The following is a 17,005-nucleotide window of genomic DNA, read 5'->3' as shown; positions in this document are numbered from 1 at the left end:
AAGGTCATTCCAGAACTTCCCCCCTAGTAATTGCTGGAAACATTCTTCTAATTCCCAGACTGAAGTTATTCATGGCCAGTTTATTGTTCTTGAGCCAGTGTGAACCATGAGGTTAAATAATTCCTTCCTGACAAACCGAGTAAGTTAGATTGCTTTGAATTTAGCATGGTGTAGGAGCTTGCTCATAGGCAGTCTTTAAGATTAATAGCCAGGTAACATGTTACCAGATAAAATTTTTTTTGTGCATTGGAGTCCCAAGATGAGGGATTGTAATCACTTGGATCAATTACTTCCCTTCTTAAACTGACACTGTAAGTAGCATTCTCTAATCTTATAGATCATCCTTATTTTGGTAATTGTATTGAATGCCTTTGCTGTTAGAATTGTAAATTTTGTGTATGGTGCATGTACTTGTGCACACATCCTCCCTGTTTGAAGTCAGGGATAAAAGTTACTGTTCTTTGTCTATCTTTCCAATCCCAAGAATGCTGTCTTACAGCAGCTGTCCAGTTCTTGTCTTTGTTTAATGTGATTCTGTTAAGAAGTACAGTTATATACCTGTTCAATTTTAGGGCCTCCTGCTTTTCTGTATAGCAGGTATAGAATCATAGAATCATCAAGGTTGGAAGAGATCTTTTAAGATCATTAAGTCCAAATGTCTACCCAGCAGTACCACTGTAACCCTTAAAACACTAAACCATATCACCGAGCACAGATCCAGGTGCCCTTTAAACACCTCCAGGGATGGTGACTCCACCTCCCAGGGCAACTTGCTCCAATGCATGCCCTAACAAGGAAAATTGTTTTTAATACCTAATCTAAATCTCCTCTGTCTCAGTTTAAGGCCATTTCTTCTTGTCCTCTCACTGTGGGCATGGCAGGGGGAACTAATCCCCCCATCTCATTACAACCTCCTTTGTTTTCTGTGTTATCTGTGAATTAAAAAAATGGCCAAACAATCTTTCAGCACTTCTAAAGTCTTATTTTTAAAGTCAAACTTTGTTTATTTATCTATGTTCCTGAAGATACAGAGGGTGTTGGTTTTTTTTTTTTCAATCAGTTCTTTTCTGCTTCCCTTCCCTCCAGAGTGTCAATCACAGCACAGAGCCTGGTGCTGTCAGAGTCTTGCTGAGGCTGCACTCAGTCCCACTGTCCATGTCATCAGCAAAGGTGTTAAACAGTCCCAGCACCAACCCCTGGGGAACAGCACTCCTCACTGATCTCCACCTGGACATTGAGCCATGGGCCAGTCTTTGAATGTGACCATCCAACCAATCCAAGTGATCTATCTGTCAAATCTGTGCTATTCCAATTTAGAGACAGGGTTACATTGCTCCTGAGCTTGGAGGAGGCAATCCTTGAATATTAACCAGCTTTCTTGGGCCCCTCTTCCCTCCAGCACTTTATCTGATAGTACTCTACTGAGCAGATCCCTGAAGAGGCCAGAGTCTGCTCTCCTGAAATTTAGGCCAGCCAACTTGCTGTGCACCCTCTCTCTGTGATGCCAGTATGATCACAGCTGTGCAGGTGTGTGCATGTCTCTTAACTCCTCTTATTTGTTCCCTATGCTATGTGCATTTGCATAGTGGCATTTAAGTTGGGCTCCCAATGAACCTGACTTACTGTGGCAGGAATTCTGTTGTGCTGCCCTTCAGGTGCTCTCCCGTTGACCTGCATACCCTCTACAGGCTCTGGGCATCTCTTGCTGGCCCTGGCATTAAACTGGTTTGGGAGAGGAAAGGGATGGATTGAGGTTCCTGTCCCTAGGCAGCTTTAGTTTAAATCCCTCTTTGCTGCTTGACAAGCCTACGAGAAAAGATGTGCTTCCCTTTCTCTGACAGAGGGACCCCATCATCTCTCAGTAGAGCAGATGCCTTTGAGTTCTGTTCCTTACAGTGTTACATCCAACTAACATCTGCCCTTTGACTTAACAACTGAAGGAGACTTGTAACCCTATTCCTGAAGGACCTGTGGTTGGTCCTCAGTACATTTATGCCAAGTTGCTCTTCCATTATTCATCTTGGGGTATCTTACTGCTCTAGAGTTGGCTGCAGATGTCCTGTATAGCAAATTACCTTTTCACTCTCAAACTCCACCCAGGGCTGAGTCTGACCTTTGAAGAGGGTGAAATGACACAAGTTGTTAAATTAACAATATTGAAAAAAGACATAACAGTGGGATAATATAAAATAGGGTGGACACACTGGCATATGAAGGGAGCATCTGTTGTAACATGACACTTTACGGAATTGCTTTATGGGAAAAGTCACTGTTGTTTTTCTGAGATCTGCAGGGCATCATGAGGGGAGCTTCTGCCTTTTGTGAACACTTTACATAACAGTATGATTAGAAGAAAGGCAATGAAACAACTTAAAGAAGGGAATAGAGAGAAAAACAAATAAGTATCACTGTTGACTCTGTTGTGTACACTCTGCTATGCCCAGTACAGGCAGCTCTGATCTCTGCCTCTCCATCCACAGCACATTACCCTGTGTTCAGTGTGGTTTCCACTGTGTTCCTATGATTGATCATGAGCTATTCCTGCTTTAGATGTTCTGTCTGAAGAACAGATCCGACTGAAGAAACTGAAGAAGCAGGAAGACGACCAGGCTCGGACAGTTGTGGTGCGTCCAAACCCTCCAAATCCACCAAGCCCTTCCCACAAACTGACGCCGGAACAGCTGAGTATGATAAAAAAGCTTGTGGCCGCTCAGCAGCAGTGCAACCAGCGCTCCTTCACAGACAGGCTCAAAGTGACGGTAAGAACTCTACCAGTGTACCCAAAATAAGAAAAAGTGAAGTTTGGGGAGTTGCATTTTAGGTAAAAAAATTGGCAGAACAGAGTTGCTTTAGACATGGCATCTGTGGGCTAAAGCTCTGTAAAGAATAGCAAAAGATGATATTCCGAAGTTGTCATTTTCTTTCCTTGTTCTCTTCATCTTATCTTTCATCTTTGGCTCCATCTTTCACAAATATATGCTGTCTCTTCCCATTCTACAGCCATGGCCCCAGATTCCTGATCCAAATAACCGCGAAGCAAGGCAGCAGCGTTTTGCTCACTTCACAGAACTTGCAATTATCTCTGTGCAAGAGATCGTGGACTTTGCCAAGCAATTACCTGGTTTCCTGGAACTCACCAGGGAAGATCAGATTGCTTTACTGAAGACATCTACCATAGAGGTGAGGGTTTGACTCCACCCCAGATCATAGCAGCAGAGATGAAAGAATTTGGAGTTATCCACCCAGAGAACTAGTTCTGTCCCTTTTTCAAGGATGGCATACTGAGGGATCTGAGCTGTGGGACCATTACTGCAGTGCGAGGTTATATTGGCAAGAGGCCTGGTTATATACTGCAGTGCCTGGTTATACAGGAAGGGAATGAGGCAAGTGCCTTGGTAGTGCTAAGGAGGAATTTCCCGTTTCCGAGAAGCAAGACACCACAGACTTTATCTTGGAATTTTTAAGCACTCTGAGAAACTGGAGTGGTTTTGTTTGGTGCTTGTTTTGTTTTGTGTTTTTTTCCAAAGATGCTTCAACAGTCAGCAATGTATTGATGTTGTAACATTTCTTCCTGCTTTCAAAGCAAGTATATCTTATTCCTGTCCTCAGGTGATGTTGTTGGAGACATCTCGGCGCTACAATCCAGAGATTGAGAGCATCACCTTTCTTAAGGACCTGAGCTATAATCGGGATGACTTCGCCAAAGCAGGTGGTGCATTAGACAGGTGTTTCTTCCTCCCTACTGTCTTGTGTTCTTAATATTTTCCTTTTTAATGTGGGCAGCTGGAAGTAGTTTGTGGTGAGAGGTTTAGAACAGGACCAAACCAATAGCCTCACAAACGATTTTTTTTTTTTTTTTGTGCTTTTAATGTACCAGCTCATTTTATGTCTTTTTCTACATGTCAGTTTGCTTGGGAAAATCTGGACTCTTAAAGCATAAAAATATTGCCACCTAGGACTGGCAGTTGGTGTGAAATTCCTTGCTTGTAGAAATGTGACATGGTGGTGGATCTGTATCAGATCATACCAATCTAAACCACAGTCTTCTCTCCTTTGCAAGTGTGTCACTTGCTAATCTGGATGGACGCTTAGAGTGCCGACATTACTGTGATTACATTTCAGTTGATGCAAAGTTTGTGCACTGAGGATCCCCAGAGACTGCTTTAGACACTTTATCATCCTATTATATGGTAGCCTGTGGTGCTGTGATCTCTGAAGTGTATTTTGCCAGGAGCTATGAGTGTTTGTAATTTCAGATGCAGTAACAAAAAGTGTGTATCTTCAGCATTTCTAAAAACAAGACTTTAGCCTGTGCTTCAGCTGATTTTTTAAAATTTTATTCCTTGACCAGCTATTTAACCATTTATACTTGAGATGGCCTGTATATACAACTTTTCTTTATGACACTTTTCCTGGTAGCCTTTTCTTTGGGTTATTGGAAAGGCAAAAAGCAGGAATCCAGAATTATTCCCTCCACTTTGTTCTTCCTTCTCTGATGCATTTGTAATGCAGGAAATTAGAAACTTGGATGCTATTTTGGAGGAAAGGCCTGAAGTTTTCAGTATGATTACATAGCACAAAGGGACCTGATTTGACAGTGGTCTCTATTACGGCTATAAATATCAGTGCATTTCTGTCTGACTGCATTTATCAAATGAGGTGATTGGAAGCCTAGGTCAGACTCTGCCTCAGGTCTCCCAGTTCTTTGAGCTGAAGGAAATGGCATAGTTCAGAGTTCTTGCAACCGCATATTTTCAGCTCATACATGCTTTAGATGAAGCAGAAGAGTGGAATTAAAGCTTTCTTTGAAAGCATGAAGGCTACTGGTGTGAAGGAGGTGATGCTGTGAGAGTGGACAGTATAAATGTTGTGCTTGTGACATTCTGATGTTTTGATGGACTTATCTGATGGCTGATGTTGTGTTCCTTTAGCGTTGCCCAGTAATGTGCTGTGGGGCATTTAAGGCTTTAGGAAAACCCAGAAATAGTTTCATTTTACAGATAGAATCTGAATTCTCAGCCACTGTTGTTGGTGCTCACCAGTAGTGGATGTAAAGCGAGGATTCATTAAAGCATAATATAAGGTTTTTTTTCCTGCCTGTCTCTCCTTCCCACTCTCTGGTGTATAGCAGTGGATTTCTGGCAGCCTTTTCCGTGAAAGGGAGGGGGAAAGAGGGGAGACAATTGTTACTGCCTCACCTTGTTCTCTTCTGTTTGTTGCAGGTCTGCAGTTTGAGTTCATTAACCCCATCTTTGAGTTCTCAAAGGGAATGAATGAGCTACAGCTTAATGATGCTGAATATGCACTTTTAATTGCCATCAATATTTTCTCTGCAGGTAAAAAGCCAGGAACACCTGAAGAGCTGCAGTAGTGAGTCAGAGGGCAAAGGAAGTAGAGTGAAGGGATGTTACATGCAGAAAAGGAGTAATTGAGCGTGTATAGAGTCTAGTGATAAAGGGAGCATATTGTTCACTATATTCTGAATTGTCTAGTGCCACTTCCAGAGGAAATTTAATTCCTTACTACTGGAAGAGTGTGCAGAAACACCAGCCAGTACTTATCTTCCTCATTTAGAAATTGGTATTTTACTGACCCCTTCATGTCCTTGGCACCTCTCTGGTGTGATGCAGGTCCCACAGCATGAGTGACATCTAGTGGGCAAGCAAACATACTCCTGACAAGAGGCAGTATCACTCCCGGCCAGGACTGGGCTTTGCCAAGAAGCCACCTCTACTCTTCTGTCTTGTGACCTGATTAATAACTGTTTTTCTTTGTTCCTGTTTCCTAACTGGCTCAACTATTGGAGAGACTTTCCCATTTGCTTTTGAATAGGTGGCTTCACATATTTTCTGGGACAGGAACATGAGACCAACCAGCACTGTGTAAATGTGTTGGTGAAGTTTTGGGAAGACACCATAGGAGGAAGTGGGGTTAGACAGAGATGTTAAATCCAGTGAAGCTGCCCGTGGCAATCTGCTTATGTCTACTCTGCTTACTTGTAACCTGCTTTTTGGCAGACCGACCGAATGTGCAGGACCAGTCCCTGGTGGAGAGGCTGCAGCACACCTATGTGGAAGCACTTCATTCTTACATTTGCATCAACAGACCAAATGTAGGTGCCTGACCAGAACATCTCCAGGGATGATGCAAGCAGATTTTGTATTTATGCAGGCAGAGTTCCTGCAGTATTGTCTCTAACAGGTCTCTTGCTGCCTGTACTGTCAGATTTGTCTCTTCTGGACTCTTTGATAGCACCTGTAAATGCAGGGTTTGTGAGCTGTCACAATCTGCTGTCCTGTATCATGTTTAATAGTTTAGGCAGCATGGAAAGTCTGGAGTTTTGGGACATGATGTACTTCTTGTGTTCTTTCATACTGCATCCTCCTGGAGAATGCTGGGTCTAGAGGAATTAAGGATTGTGATTACAGTGTAATGTAATCAGTAGTGGTAATTTTTTTTTTAAACCAAGTTTTATATGAATTTACTAACAGCTGTCTATTTGGCCCTGCAGGACCGTTTGATGTTTCCACGGATGTTAATGAAGCTGGTCAGTCTTCGGACATTGAGCAGTGTCCACTCTGAACAGGTGTTTGCCCTGCGGCTGCAGGATAAGAAACTCCCGCCCCTGCTCTCAGAAATCTGGGATGTGCATGAGTGACTGCATGTTCCCAGGGCGCTGACATGCTGACATAATGCCATCTCCCAGCCTTTGCTAACGAGAAGCCAGCCTCCCCTCTCCAAAGCACTGAACCCTGGGCTGGACATGCAGGGAGTGATGAGCCTGGGGTTTCAGTGTTGTCATGAGACTATGCAGGAGGCAGCTGGGCTAGATCAGATGGAGGGGTTGGTTTCGATGTAGTGCCCATACCCCAAAGGAATAACATGAAACATTCGAAAACGGTAGAAATGAAGACCTTTCCCCTGCCCCTCAACTCCTTTTTCTTCAGAGTCTTTCTCTTCTCTTAAGCATATGCTGAGGGTTTGCCCCATTGATCCTCTTCTTGCTGATTATGAAAATGAATTTGCAGGAACTTGCCAAAAGCTCTCTGTTGAGAGTAACCCAGCTCAAAAGGCTTCTGCAGGGTCCCCAGTGTACCTGGATCTGAGGAGCTCAGGGAAGTCAGTGTGGATGTTCTAGGGGTTTCACTGGGTTTCCTATAAATAAAATCTCTTGAATGTGCTGCCCTTTACAATGATTCCAAGAGAAGTAGCTTTTATTTCTTTATTATGAGACTACATCTCTAAAGCTGCCCTTTACTCTGGCCCTCCTTTGGAAAAAGGATTCCTGTAATGTGTAGTGCCCTTTGTCTAACAAGGAGGTCCTCTGGGTAGGGAACATTGTGTATCAAAAAGATGTCAGGCATAAAGTAGTGGATTTTTTTTAACGTAATGCATCACAGTTTTATCTCATGGCAGTTCTCAGCTCAATTTACCTTTGATTTGCTAACAGCTGGACAACTTTAGTTCAAAACAAATCAGGGCATAGATTTTATCTTTAGGGATGAAATAGAAGGAAGATAAGTGGGTAGGCCTCGTACCTAGGTAATGTGGGTGTGGTGGAAGAATCTCAAAAACTTCCAAGAATCTGGAGCATGTGGTATGTGTTCCAAGGTGGGTGTGAAGATGTATTGACCAAGGAGAGAGGACACACTGCATTTAGTGAAATATGTGAGCACTGCATAAGCTGTGGGCTGCACAACTCTCAGATCACAGGCTGCAGGAATATTGGGTGTAATCAGATCCACTTGCATCGTCTTCCTTTTGCCAAAGTCTTTCCAAGGTACTTGCTCAAGGTTTCAGTGGTGATCACGGGATATGGAGATCCCTCCTGTATGAGGAGTGCCAACTCCTTCAGAAGGACACTTGGGTCTTGTATCCTTTCGTCACTTTGGGCATTGTGAGATCCACACTGGATTTATGGCCCAAGTTTTAAGTATCCACATCCATAAGTATTCTAGGATTTACAGCAATATTTTGTCTGGCGGAATAGAAATATACTGTTTTAAACATGTTCCTTATTTTCCAAGAAAAAAATCTTATGGCTGATCTCAGAGATGTAACCTTAAATATCCTGGTAGCTTGGTCTCATGACTCTTCTCTGTCATAGGGGTCTATGTTTGCTTGCCCGGTGAGCATCCCAAGAGCATAGGTTCACATGGCTCGGGGTTTTTTTGTCTGTCTGTTTTTTGGTTCGTTTGTTGTTTTTTTTTGGCTGTGTATCTGAGCGCTATGCCCGTGGTGAGGGTATCGTGTCCATTTTGCACTTGAGGTTGGTCCCCTGCCACTGGCCTTCACTCTGCACCTTTGTAAAGCACTTGTAACAATCTGTAAAATAATCTGTTGTTTTTTATAACTCATTGCAATTGCAAAAATTCTTGTTTAAATCTGTATTTTTAACTAATCTGTTTGAGAAATGTTAATGTTTATATAAAAGAATAAAGCCTAATACAGGATTTTGACATTCTCTGATGCGTTGTCATGAGACTGGAAGAGGGTGGAATAAGTTCTTGTTGTAACAAGCTCAAAGCTGATAAGAAATTATGAGTACATGTGTTGGGGGAGAAACAAGAAGTGTCGAGAAAGAAATAGCAGTGCAACCCCAGGCAGTTTGTTTTGGCCTTCGGTATGAGATTTGTAGCTCAGTATGTGCCTTGCTGTGTGCCAGAGCTGGCAAATAGCTGAAGTGGATTAAGTGTGTATCAGGAAGACCATGCATTATGCATACACTCGTCACCTTGATTTGTACAGGTGCATTCAGAATGTAACCCTTTCATTGTGTGTGCTCCTCTCCATTTCCTGCATTTTGTGGCTCACCGAAATTGAAAGAATCCAGTGTGCCCTGGCTGTCAAGTGGATTTCAGTGGGGCCTTACCTGACCCTGGTATGCTGCTCATTTCTGATGTCTCCATAGGCAAACCACCAGGAAGAGCTGAACATGTGCATTACCTCAAAGGGAGCAGCAGGATGGGGGAAAAGCAGAGAGCTGTCCAGCATTAGCTGCTTCTGAAATGCTTGATGATCCCCTGCCCCAATGGGAAAGGAAAGCAATGGTCAGTTCAGCAAGGTTCCACACCTCAGGCTGTTCTGTTGAAGCCTCTAGAGTATCAAATTCCAATTGGAATCTACTGAACCAGAGGAAGAAGGAATAGCAGTAGGCTTACAGAAGACTGGAGCAGGGTAGGAGATGGGGAGTAATGAGCAGAGCTGAAGACCTCATCACTGCTGGGTGGATTAGAGGGTGGCTGGGCCCTGCTGTCAACAAAAGAGCTGCAGCTTAACTTCCAGCTTTATATTCTTTGGGCTGCATCTCCTTAATTTGAAGAGAAAAACTGCATGGGAATTTGAGGGATTCTCAAGGTGTACAATGTATAACATTGCTGTGGAGGGCAGTGGTGAAAACAGTGATTTCTCTTGCCTCTCTAGTGGTTTAACCCAGACAGCCACCAAGCCCCACACAATCACTCACTCACTCCCCAGCAGCAGGACTGGGGAGAGAATCAGAACGGTAAAAGCCAGAAAAGTCTTGGGTTGAGATAAAGACAGTTTAATAGGGAGAGCAAAAGCCACACACACAAGCAAAGCAAGGACTTCATTCACTGTTTCCTGTGGACAATTCATTAATTCACTGTGAATTCACTAATTCACTGTGGACTTGCAGGTGTTTGGCCATCTCCAGGAGAGTGGGGCCCCCTCACATGTAATTGTTATTTGGGAAGACAAACACCATCAACTCCAAACATCCCCCTCTTCCTCCTTCTTCCCCCCTTTATATACTCAGCTACATGGTCTGGAATATCCCTTTGGTCAGTTGGGGTCACCTGTCCTGTGTCTCCTCCCAACCTCCCATTCACCCCCAGTTCCCTCGCCACTGTGGCAGCATGGAAAGCAGAAAAGGCCTTGGGCTGTGTGAGCCCTGCTCAGCAATAACAAAAACATCTCTGTAATATCAACCCTGTGCTCAGTACAAATCCAAAACACAGTCACTGTGAAGAAAATTAACTCTTCAAGCCCAAACCAGCAGGATTTTCATTATCATGTAGTCAAATACAATCTTCTTCTTTACATCTTCACATTCTCACTTTTTTTGAAAGTGCAAATCAGTACAGAACCTTTTTTTCTTTGTCTTTTAGAAGCTTCGCAGGTTAGCCTGTTGAGTTCAAGTAAGCAGGTGTGGGGGAAGAACCATCTGTGAGACTGGTGACCCTTTGTACATTTATGTTTACAAAATGCTATCTCGGCCTGAGATTCAATCCTGCTGCTCTAAGTCTCTATGCCTGATCTATCTCATATCAATTTTGCTGATTTGGCTGCTGGAGAAATCTTGGGATGTTTGAATTATAATCCTGGGAAGTGTTCCTGGTTGGCTGTACCCTTATTCAACATCTGTATCTGCTCATGATACATTCAGATCAATGGGGAGGGAGGAAAGCTATTTCTGAAAACCCAAATCCTCTACAGTGGGCAAAGTATAGATGACAAATATCAAAGAGTGTTTCTCCATTTTGCACTCCAGATATATAAAAATTGTGAGTTACTTGTGGTGCTTTTGGTTGCATTTCGGATTTATTTTAGTAGTTTTGGTTTTGTTAATAAATGGATTTGTTTGAGCAGCATATTGGTTTTTCGAAGCTTGGAAGGAGTTAAAGCTTTATCTCAAGCTTTTAATAACCAAATAATCTTGTAATCTTATGAAGCTGCTAGCAAATCAGCAAGTATGTAGCTCAACACAGAGGGTGAAAGTACACGGCACTGTGTCTCCTTGCCGCAAGGCAGCGTCTTCTTGTCCGTCTGGAGCCGAGCTTTGCTGCGAGGCTTCAGCTGCTGCTTGCCAGGACGAGGTCTGAAAGCACCAATTCGAGCGGCCGAAGTGTTCCTGGTTTTCTGGACGCCTGCGCAGGAGAGCTGCGTCTCTCCACACTTCCTGACACCCCGCCTCCAATCCCGTCTCCAATTCCCCCTCCATCCCGCCTCCAATCCCGTCTCCAATCCCGCCTCCATCCCGCCTCCAATCCCGTCTCCAATCCCGTCTCCAATCCCGCCTCCATCCCGCCTCCATTTTCCCTCCAATCCCGCCTCCATCCCGCCTGCCCCTCCGCGGCTGCAGCGCCCCCTGCGGGCGTCTGGCGGGGCGGCTCCCCCCGTCCCCGCCGCGAGTGGTTCGCTCCGCCCGCCCCCGCTGCCCCCCTGCTCCGGCTGTGGCGCGCGCCGCCGCCGGCGCTCGATGCGGAACTGGGCGGGCGGCGCAGAGCGGCGGCGGCGGCGCAGGTGAGTGGAGCGACCCGACCGGGCGGGGTCCGGTGCCGGTGCCGCAGGCGGCCGGGTGCGTGCACATGTCACAAGCGGAGGCTGCCGCACCGACCCTACGTGTGGGTCGGGTTGGGGAACGCGGAGCGCGGCCGGCAGCGCTGCCTGCGGTGACCCGCACCCGGACAGCTGGCGGCGGGGCCCCCCCGTTCGCCCCGAGCGCTGCCGCAGCCGCCCGGTCGGGCGCGATGGTGATGCTCGAGAGCGGCGAGCCCTTCCTTCCGCAAGGTCACGGCCGGCGGCGGACAGAGATCGTGTCCCCCCGCTGCAGCAGCGGTGCCGGCCGGGTTCGGCTCCATCGTCCCGGGGCTCCGGTGGTGGGCGGGGCCGCGGTGTCCCGCTGTGGCCGCGGGCTCAGCCGGCCGCTGTCGGCAGCAGCCCCTGCGGGGTCGCTGCGGGTTTCCAGGCGGGACTGGGCCGCTGTGGGAATAGCGGCGTGGCCGGCGGGCAGGGGGCTCTGCCGCCGGCGGGGCTGTGGGCGAGGGGCCGGCGCCCTCGGTCCCGGCCACCCGGAGGCTTTTCCTCGCTCCCTGCCGGGTGGAAGCGGGCAGGGTGCTGAGGAAAGGGAGAAAGCGGCTCAGGGCGGACGGAACCCCTTGGAAAGGGTGAGGCGTGCAGCCGTGTGAAGGGGTTGCTGCGGTAATGTGACTGGAAAGGTGCTTTTACTCCTTGGTTTGTAAACAGCAGATCCTGTTACTCTGCAAGACAGGAGAGTATTTCCTAATAGAATAGGAAATCCACTTTATACTGGGCAATTTCTTGTGAAGTCGACTATAAATCAAAAACATTTTCCTCTCAGAAATGGGTGTCACCACCTTGTTGTGTTGCTCGCTTTTATTGCCAGGTGGAGGAGGGGAAGAAAGCTTGGTCTGTGTCACTGTTTGTATGGAGTCACGATAAAGAAGTGTTTCAAGAAATGATAAGCTTTGAAGGAAACTGATTTGTTTTCTGTCTTTCTTCTCTCTCTTTCCCCCCTGAACTCCTCCATATACCACACTGTTTTCAGTCATATGTAAAATAACATACATTATAAATTTGCAGCCCCATGGAGATGGGGCAGAACTGTGATCTGGCAATATGTTGTGCTCTCCCTAGACAAGCCAGCCATTTTCTCTGTGTCCAGTGTGACTCTGGGTCAGCATTTCTGTTGGTGTGCTCTCAAGTGTCCTTGCTGTGCTCCTTGCACCATTGCTTATCTGCAAAAAGGATGCTACTTGTAGACACAAGCAAGAGGAGGGAAGATTTATTGTGGTGTCTTGAGGGTCACATAATCAAAGTCATCCAAATATAGGTTCTTTGGGAAGTGTCTCTATTTTTGGACTTTATACTGCTTGGACCCAGGCAGCTGTTTTGGATTGAGCACAAGATGCACTTGCTGTGTTCAGCACTAATGAAAAACTGCAATCCTGACACATCCAAGAGAGCACTTCACATCCAACACAGCTAAAATGCAGTTTTTACAGGATCTGTAAAAAAAAAATCTGGCCATCCCCTCTCAGCATGTTATGTAACACTGAACTGATAGATCATTCAATCTATAAAATACTATTTTTGCATTACTGTTGTATTGTTAGAAAATGCACAGCTTTTGAACACAGTTTAATAGACGCTGTAATTAAATGCACACTCGTTAAGTATCTTACTGTGTGTTTAACAAAATGCAAAATCATCAGCAAGTCTCTAGAATGCTTTTGTTTGGAGAGTAATATAGCCTTGTCCTCACTAAAAGATCTTGTAGCTCCCTGTCCAGTGGTGCTGCAGTTGTATCACAAGTCTGGACTCCTGTGTTCTTACCAAATTAACAGGTTTCAAGCTGTAAGCTTCAGAGTCCTACTGCATTGCTTTCCGGGTTACTGCTTTTAAAACAATTCTAAGTTTACTGGATGGGCAAAAAAGTAAAACAGTATCCTCCCTGAAAGAGTGTTGTCTACACAAAATGCATAAAATGGCCAAGATACAGTTCTAGGATGTGTGTTATGTGCCAAAGCTGTGAAAGATGGTGAACCAAAGGCTGTGTGGAAATTGGCAAAAAAAAAAAAAAAAAAAGCTTCTGGTTTAAAGTTTTCATGGAAAAACATAAATATATACTAGAGGGCAAACCTCTTCTTCAGCCATGGTACCATTCTGTAACTCTTTTGAAAACAAACAGGGCATGTATGTAATGAATCACAGAATGTGCTGAGCTGGAAGGGACCCACAAGGATCATTGAATCCAGCTGCTGACCCTTCACAGGACCATCCCCAAGAGCCACATCATGTGCCTGAGAGTATTGAGCCCAACTTCTGTCTGTTTTAGAAGGATTTGAGGGTCAGGGGAGTAAAAGTTTTGAGGATTTTTAACAGTAATCCTTGCCTACCTAGCCAAAGTAGCTTTTTAGGTTTTAGAGCATCAGGACTGATGGTTCAGTAGAAATGGTAGAAGCATCAGTGCATTTCAGGCCTTACTAGAACACTTGTTCATATTATCTTCCTGAATTAAATTAGTGTTGGCTTTGATTTTATCTGCCTTGGGCTCAGGGGCATAGAGGCTCATAATTTATAGCTTTTCCCCTCTCAAGCCATATCAAATACTCGGGTTCTGTATAGACAGGATATACTAGGCATACCTCTGTCAAGATGTTCAGTCTGGTCTATTTAATATCTTCTGTGGTGAGTCAGTTGCAAAACCAAATATTTATAAAAACTTTGAGTATTAAATTAGAAAGTCTCAAGTGCTACTAAATTCTAAGAGAATAAATTTCTTCAAAGTTTTTAATTTCCAGCATTCCAGCTAGTAGATTTTCTCTGATACTCCTTTCCAGATACATTTGTTAGAAGAATGGCTTTCTTTTTTGGGGGGCGGAATTGGTAGAGATTTGGTATGTGAGAGGGGATAACAAATGGTGTAAAAAACTGTGTCTTCCCTGTCATTTCACACTGTCATTTTTTAACTGGATTTGCCATCATACTCACAAGATGTGCCTTGTGAGACACTTTTATGTTAAAACTTAGTACAGAGGTGAATGGTTCACTTACTTTCCATTAGGAAGGAATTGAAGACAGGCAATGCATGGGTTACAACCCAGATGAATTCCTGCAATGTCCTTTGGCCCTGTTGTGCCTGCATTTAAGATATACTGCATTAAATTTCCAGGCAGTTATTTAGTGCACTGGTAAAAAGTACAGATGCAGCTTCTGATTAGGGATTTGCAGCAATGAGGAAAGGATTTACTAAAAAAGAATGAAAGAGCTTGATATGCAAGATTAATATCATGTCCCCAGTTTAAAGAGCTTTCATCTATCTCAAGCTATGAATTTTTGTGAAGTGAAAGCATTGTCAGTGACCTAATAAGAAACAAAGTGAAATAAAAATGAACATCATGAGGCATCACTTAGAAAGGAAGGTATTTTAGTGGGATAATCTGTTAATCTGTGGAATAATTGTGATATTTCTTTTGAAGACAGAATGCTTTACTGCTTTTCTTTCTCTACCTTGAGAGCTATGAAAAACTTCCATCGATCTACTGCTCACTCTCTGTGGCTGAGCCTGTATAATTCGGCTGGTCTTTGCTCTGTTGTTTGAGCTGGAAAATAATTCTAGAGCAGCTAGATTCTCTGTCACTGGATCTCCTTAAACCTGTCATAACAACATGGAAATTACTGTTGATTATTGACAAACATGCTCCTGATTTCTGTCATGGAACTAGAATAATCAGCTGAAACCCCAAACCAAGCAAACTGAAGAGCTGACCCATGTACTGCCAGGAGCTCTGAAGTATCTTTACACTGGGGAATTCCTAGATGGGGAGGTTGTGCCTGTTGGTGCCCAGAAACCACTGAATTGTGAGAGGTTGTGTTCACTTTAGATCACTGCTACTAGCAGGACCCTTGCAGGGATTTAGAAATAAGAAGTGCTGCTTGCATATGCCTAAATTACCTAAGCTGAGGCAGTTCTCATGCTGTTATCCCAGACAGTGCAGTTAAATGAGAGCCTTGTGCTTCTTGTTTGCTGTGAGGAGAAATAATGCATCAGAGTAGCAGCAAGGAACGAGGTTTTATGGTTTTCTGTTCCTTCTACTGCCTTCATTATTTCAAAGCAGCAGCATTCCTCGAAACAGAGCTGGTCATCATGTTGCCTTTGATGTATCCGGTAATATTTGACAGATAGCACCTTTTTGTTTTATTTGTGACTAATCTCTAAAAGTTGTGACAATCAGGGAATTAACTTTGCTTCTTTGTGCAAGGAACAAAGATACGTTACTGTCAAATTTGTTATCTGATGACCTCCAGGAACTGTGTGTTATCTTTTGAGCAGAGCAGCCTTTTATTTCATATCCTGTTACTTTGTCACATCTCCAAGATCAGTGTCCTGGTTGTGTCCTGCTTCCCATTATATTCTGACTGAATTTGCCAATGTCAGTGTAAAACTTTTGATCGCCTTCTTGCCTGTAGCTTTGACACCAGCTTTCCTGGGTCTCTTCTTGTCTGGGTATCTTCTCCTTGCTCTGGAAAGACCTTGGTGACAGGAGATGAGGAGTTGTGCCTCTGCCTGTTTCCCTGTCATCAGCTAACAGGAGGAGTGCTTTTTGTGATGCAGATATTAAGAATCAAAACCAGTACCCACTGAAATTTGCCGCAGCCACGAACGCTGATCAGCTCTGCTGCCGTGTCTGATTCCTCTTGATCAGCAGTTAAACTGCTCTGCTGGAGCCACGAGCTGGGCACGCTGCTTCTGTCCTCCAGGCCACCTGGTTTCTCCCTTCTCTCTTATTAAGTAGTCTTAAGGCATGCCCAGCAGGGTGGTGTTTGCCCTCCCTCCTTTGCTGTGGTGACAGCCACTGCCAGTGTCTGGAAGGACCTCTGGGGAGCCCTTGCTGTGTTGTTTGCTGGCTCCAACAGCCCCTTGAGGTGGTTCCTGTCCCTTCTTCACTCTGAGCTTGCTTCCCCCAGTGTTTACGTGTGGGTGAGTCTGCCAAACGCACGCTTCTCACACCCCAGAGCTCTTGTAGAGAGAAAATGGGCTTGTCTCTTTTATTTCTTTTCAGTTTTGACCAGCTGGTACTATGATTTATGACCAAAATTAATGGTAGGATTGGTTTGAGAGTAGGAATTTCTGGTCTCCCACAGTGTTGATGAAGAGTAGGGGAAGGTGTGTAGAGGGAAGGAATAACAAGCAGGTGGCACACCTGGCGAGACAGGCTGAGTGCTTCTAATACACAAGGCAAAACAAATGTGGGGCTCTGGGTTCTGAGGTGCTAACAACAGCCAAATGACTGGATTATTTAAAGTACTTTATTTTCTGGTTCACATTATCCTGAACAATGTTTCAGTGTTTCCACACTGCTTGTGATCATTCCCCCTCCTCTGTATTACAAATGGCTGTAATTTATTGTTGGGATCCCATTTGTCTGTGTGACCGATTTCCAGGAAAGAGTTGAGTGCGCCTGTATCTGTATCTGGTGGTGGTGATGCCATGAGTGATGTCTCCTGGTCCAGAGCTGCTCACTGTGGCTGGGGGAGGTGCCGTGGCAAGGGAAAGCACTGAATAATTTAGCAGTTGCAGCTGCATCCAGCAGTTCTCTCAAATGTCACATGCTTTGTTGTTTTCTTGTTAATTTTTTTTATGGCTATACATATTATACTATTTGGTTTTTGGAAAAAACCCTCTGGTGCCTGCATTATGGGAACTGTGGCCTACTGCTCAAATTCCCAGCAGAGTGCT

At 44.7% G+C, this 17,005-nt stretch overlaps 2 protein-coding genes across 35 annotated transcripts in view; both read left to right on the top strand.

Annotated features, from left to right (window-relative positions):
- NR1H3 (nuclear receptor subfamily 1 group H member 3) overlaps nucleotides 1-8,464 on the top strand; it is a 30,797-nt gene extending 22,333 nt beyond the window's left edge. For all 11 annotated transcript variants that reach the window (XM_054634285.2, XM_077180092.1, XM_054634286.2 and 8 more), the window contains 6 exons: nucleotides 2,551-2,759; nucleotides 3,001-3,180; nucleotides 3,610-3,709; nucleotides 5,223-5,336; nucleotides 6,018-6,112; nucleotides 6,512-8,464. In XM_054634285.2, the coding sequence (XP_054490260.1) occupies nucleotides 2,551-2,759; nucleotides 3,001-3,180; nucleotides 3,610-3,709; nucleotides 5,223-5,336; nucleotides 6,018-6,112; nucleotides 6,512-6,658 (845 nt within the window). In that variant the 3' untranslated portion in view covers nucleotides 6,659-8,464. The remainder of the gene's footprint in view (nucleotides 1-2,550; nucleotides 2,760-3,000; nucleotides 3,181-3,609; nucleotides 3,710-5,222; nucleotides 5,337-6,017; nucleotides 6,113-6,511) is intronic.
- A 2,651-nt stretch (nucleotides 8,465-11,115) lies between these two features.
- Nucleotides 11,116-17,005, top strand: part of MADD (MAP kinase activating death domain) — a 68,917-nt gene continuing 63,027 nt past the window's right edge. For 15 of the 24 annotated variants that reach the window (XM_077180060.1, XM_077180079.1, XM_077180075.1 and 12 more), the window contains exon 1: nucleotides 11,117-11,265. The gene's annotated coding sequence lies outside the window, so the exon portion shown is untranslated. Of the gene's footprint in view, nucleotides 11,266-17,005 lie in introns of all 24 variants that reach the window. The other 9 variants (XM_054634149.2, XM_054634148.2, XM_077180080.1 and 6 more) reach the window with 1 other exon arrangement.

The sequence above is a fragment of the Agelaius phoeniceus genome, chromosome 6, assembly GCF_051311805.1.
Source record: "Agelaius phoeniceus isolate bAgePho1 chromosome 6, bAgePho1.hap1, whole genome shotgun sequence".
Lineage (NCBI taxonomy): Eukaryota > Metazoa > Chordata > Aves > Passeriformes > Icteridae > Agelaius > Agelaius phoeniceus.
The sequence above is the reverse complement of the archived record's forward strand: the minus strand, read 5'-3'. Positions and strand labels throughout refer to the sequence as shown.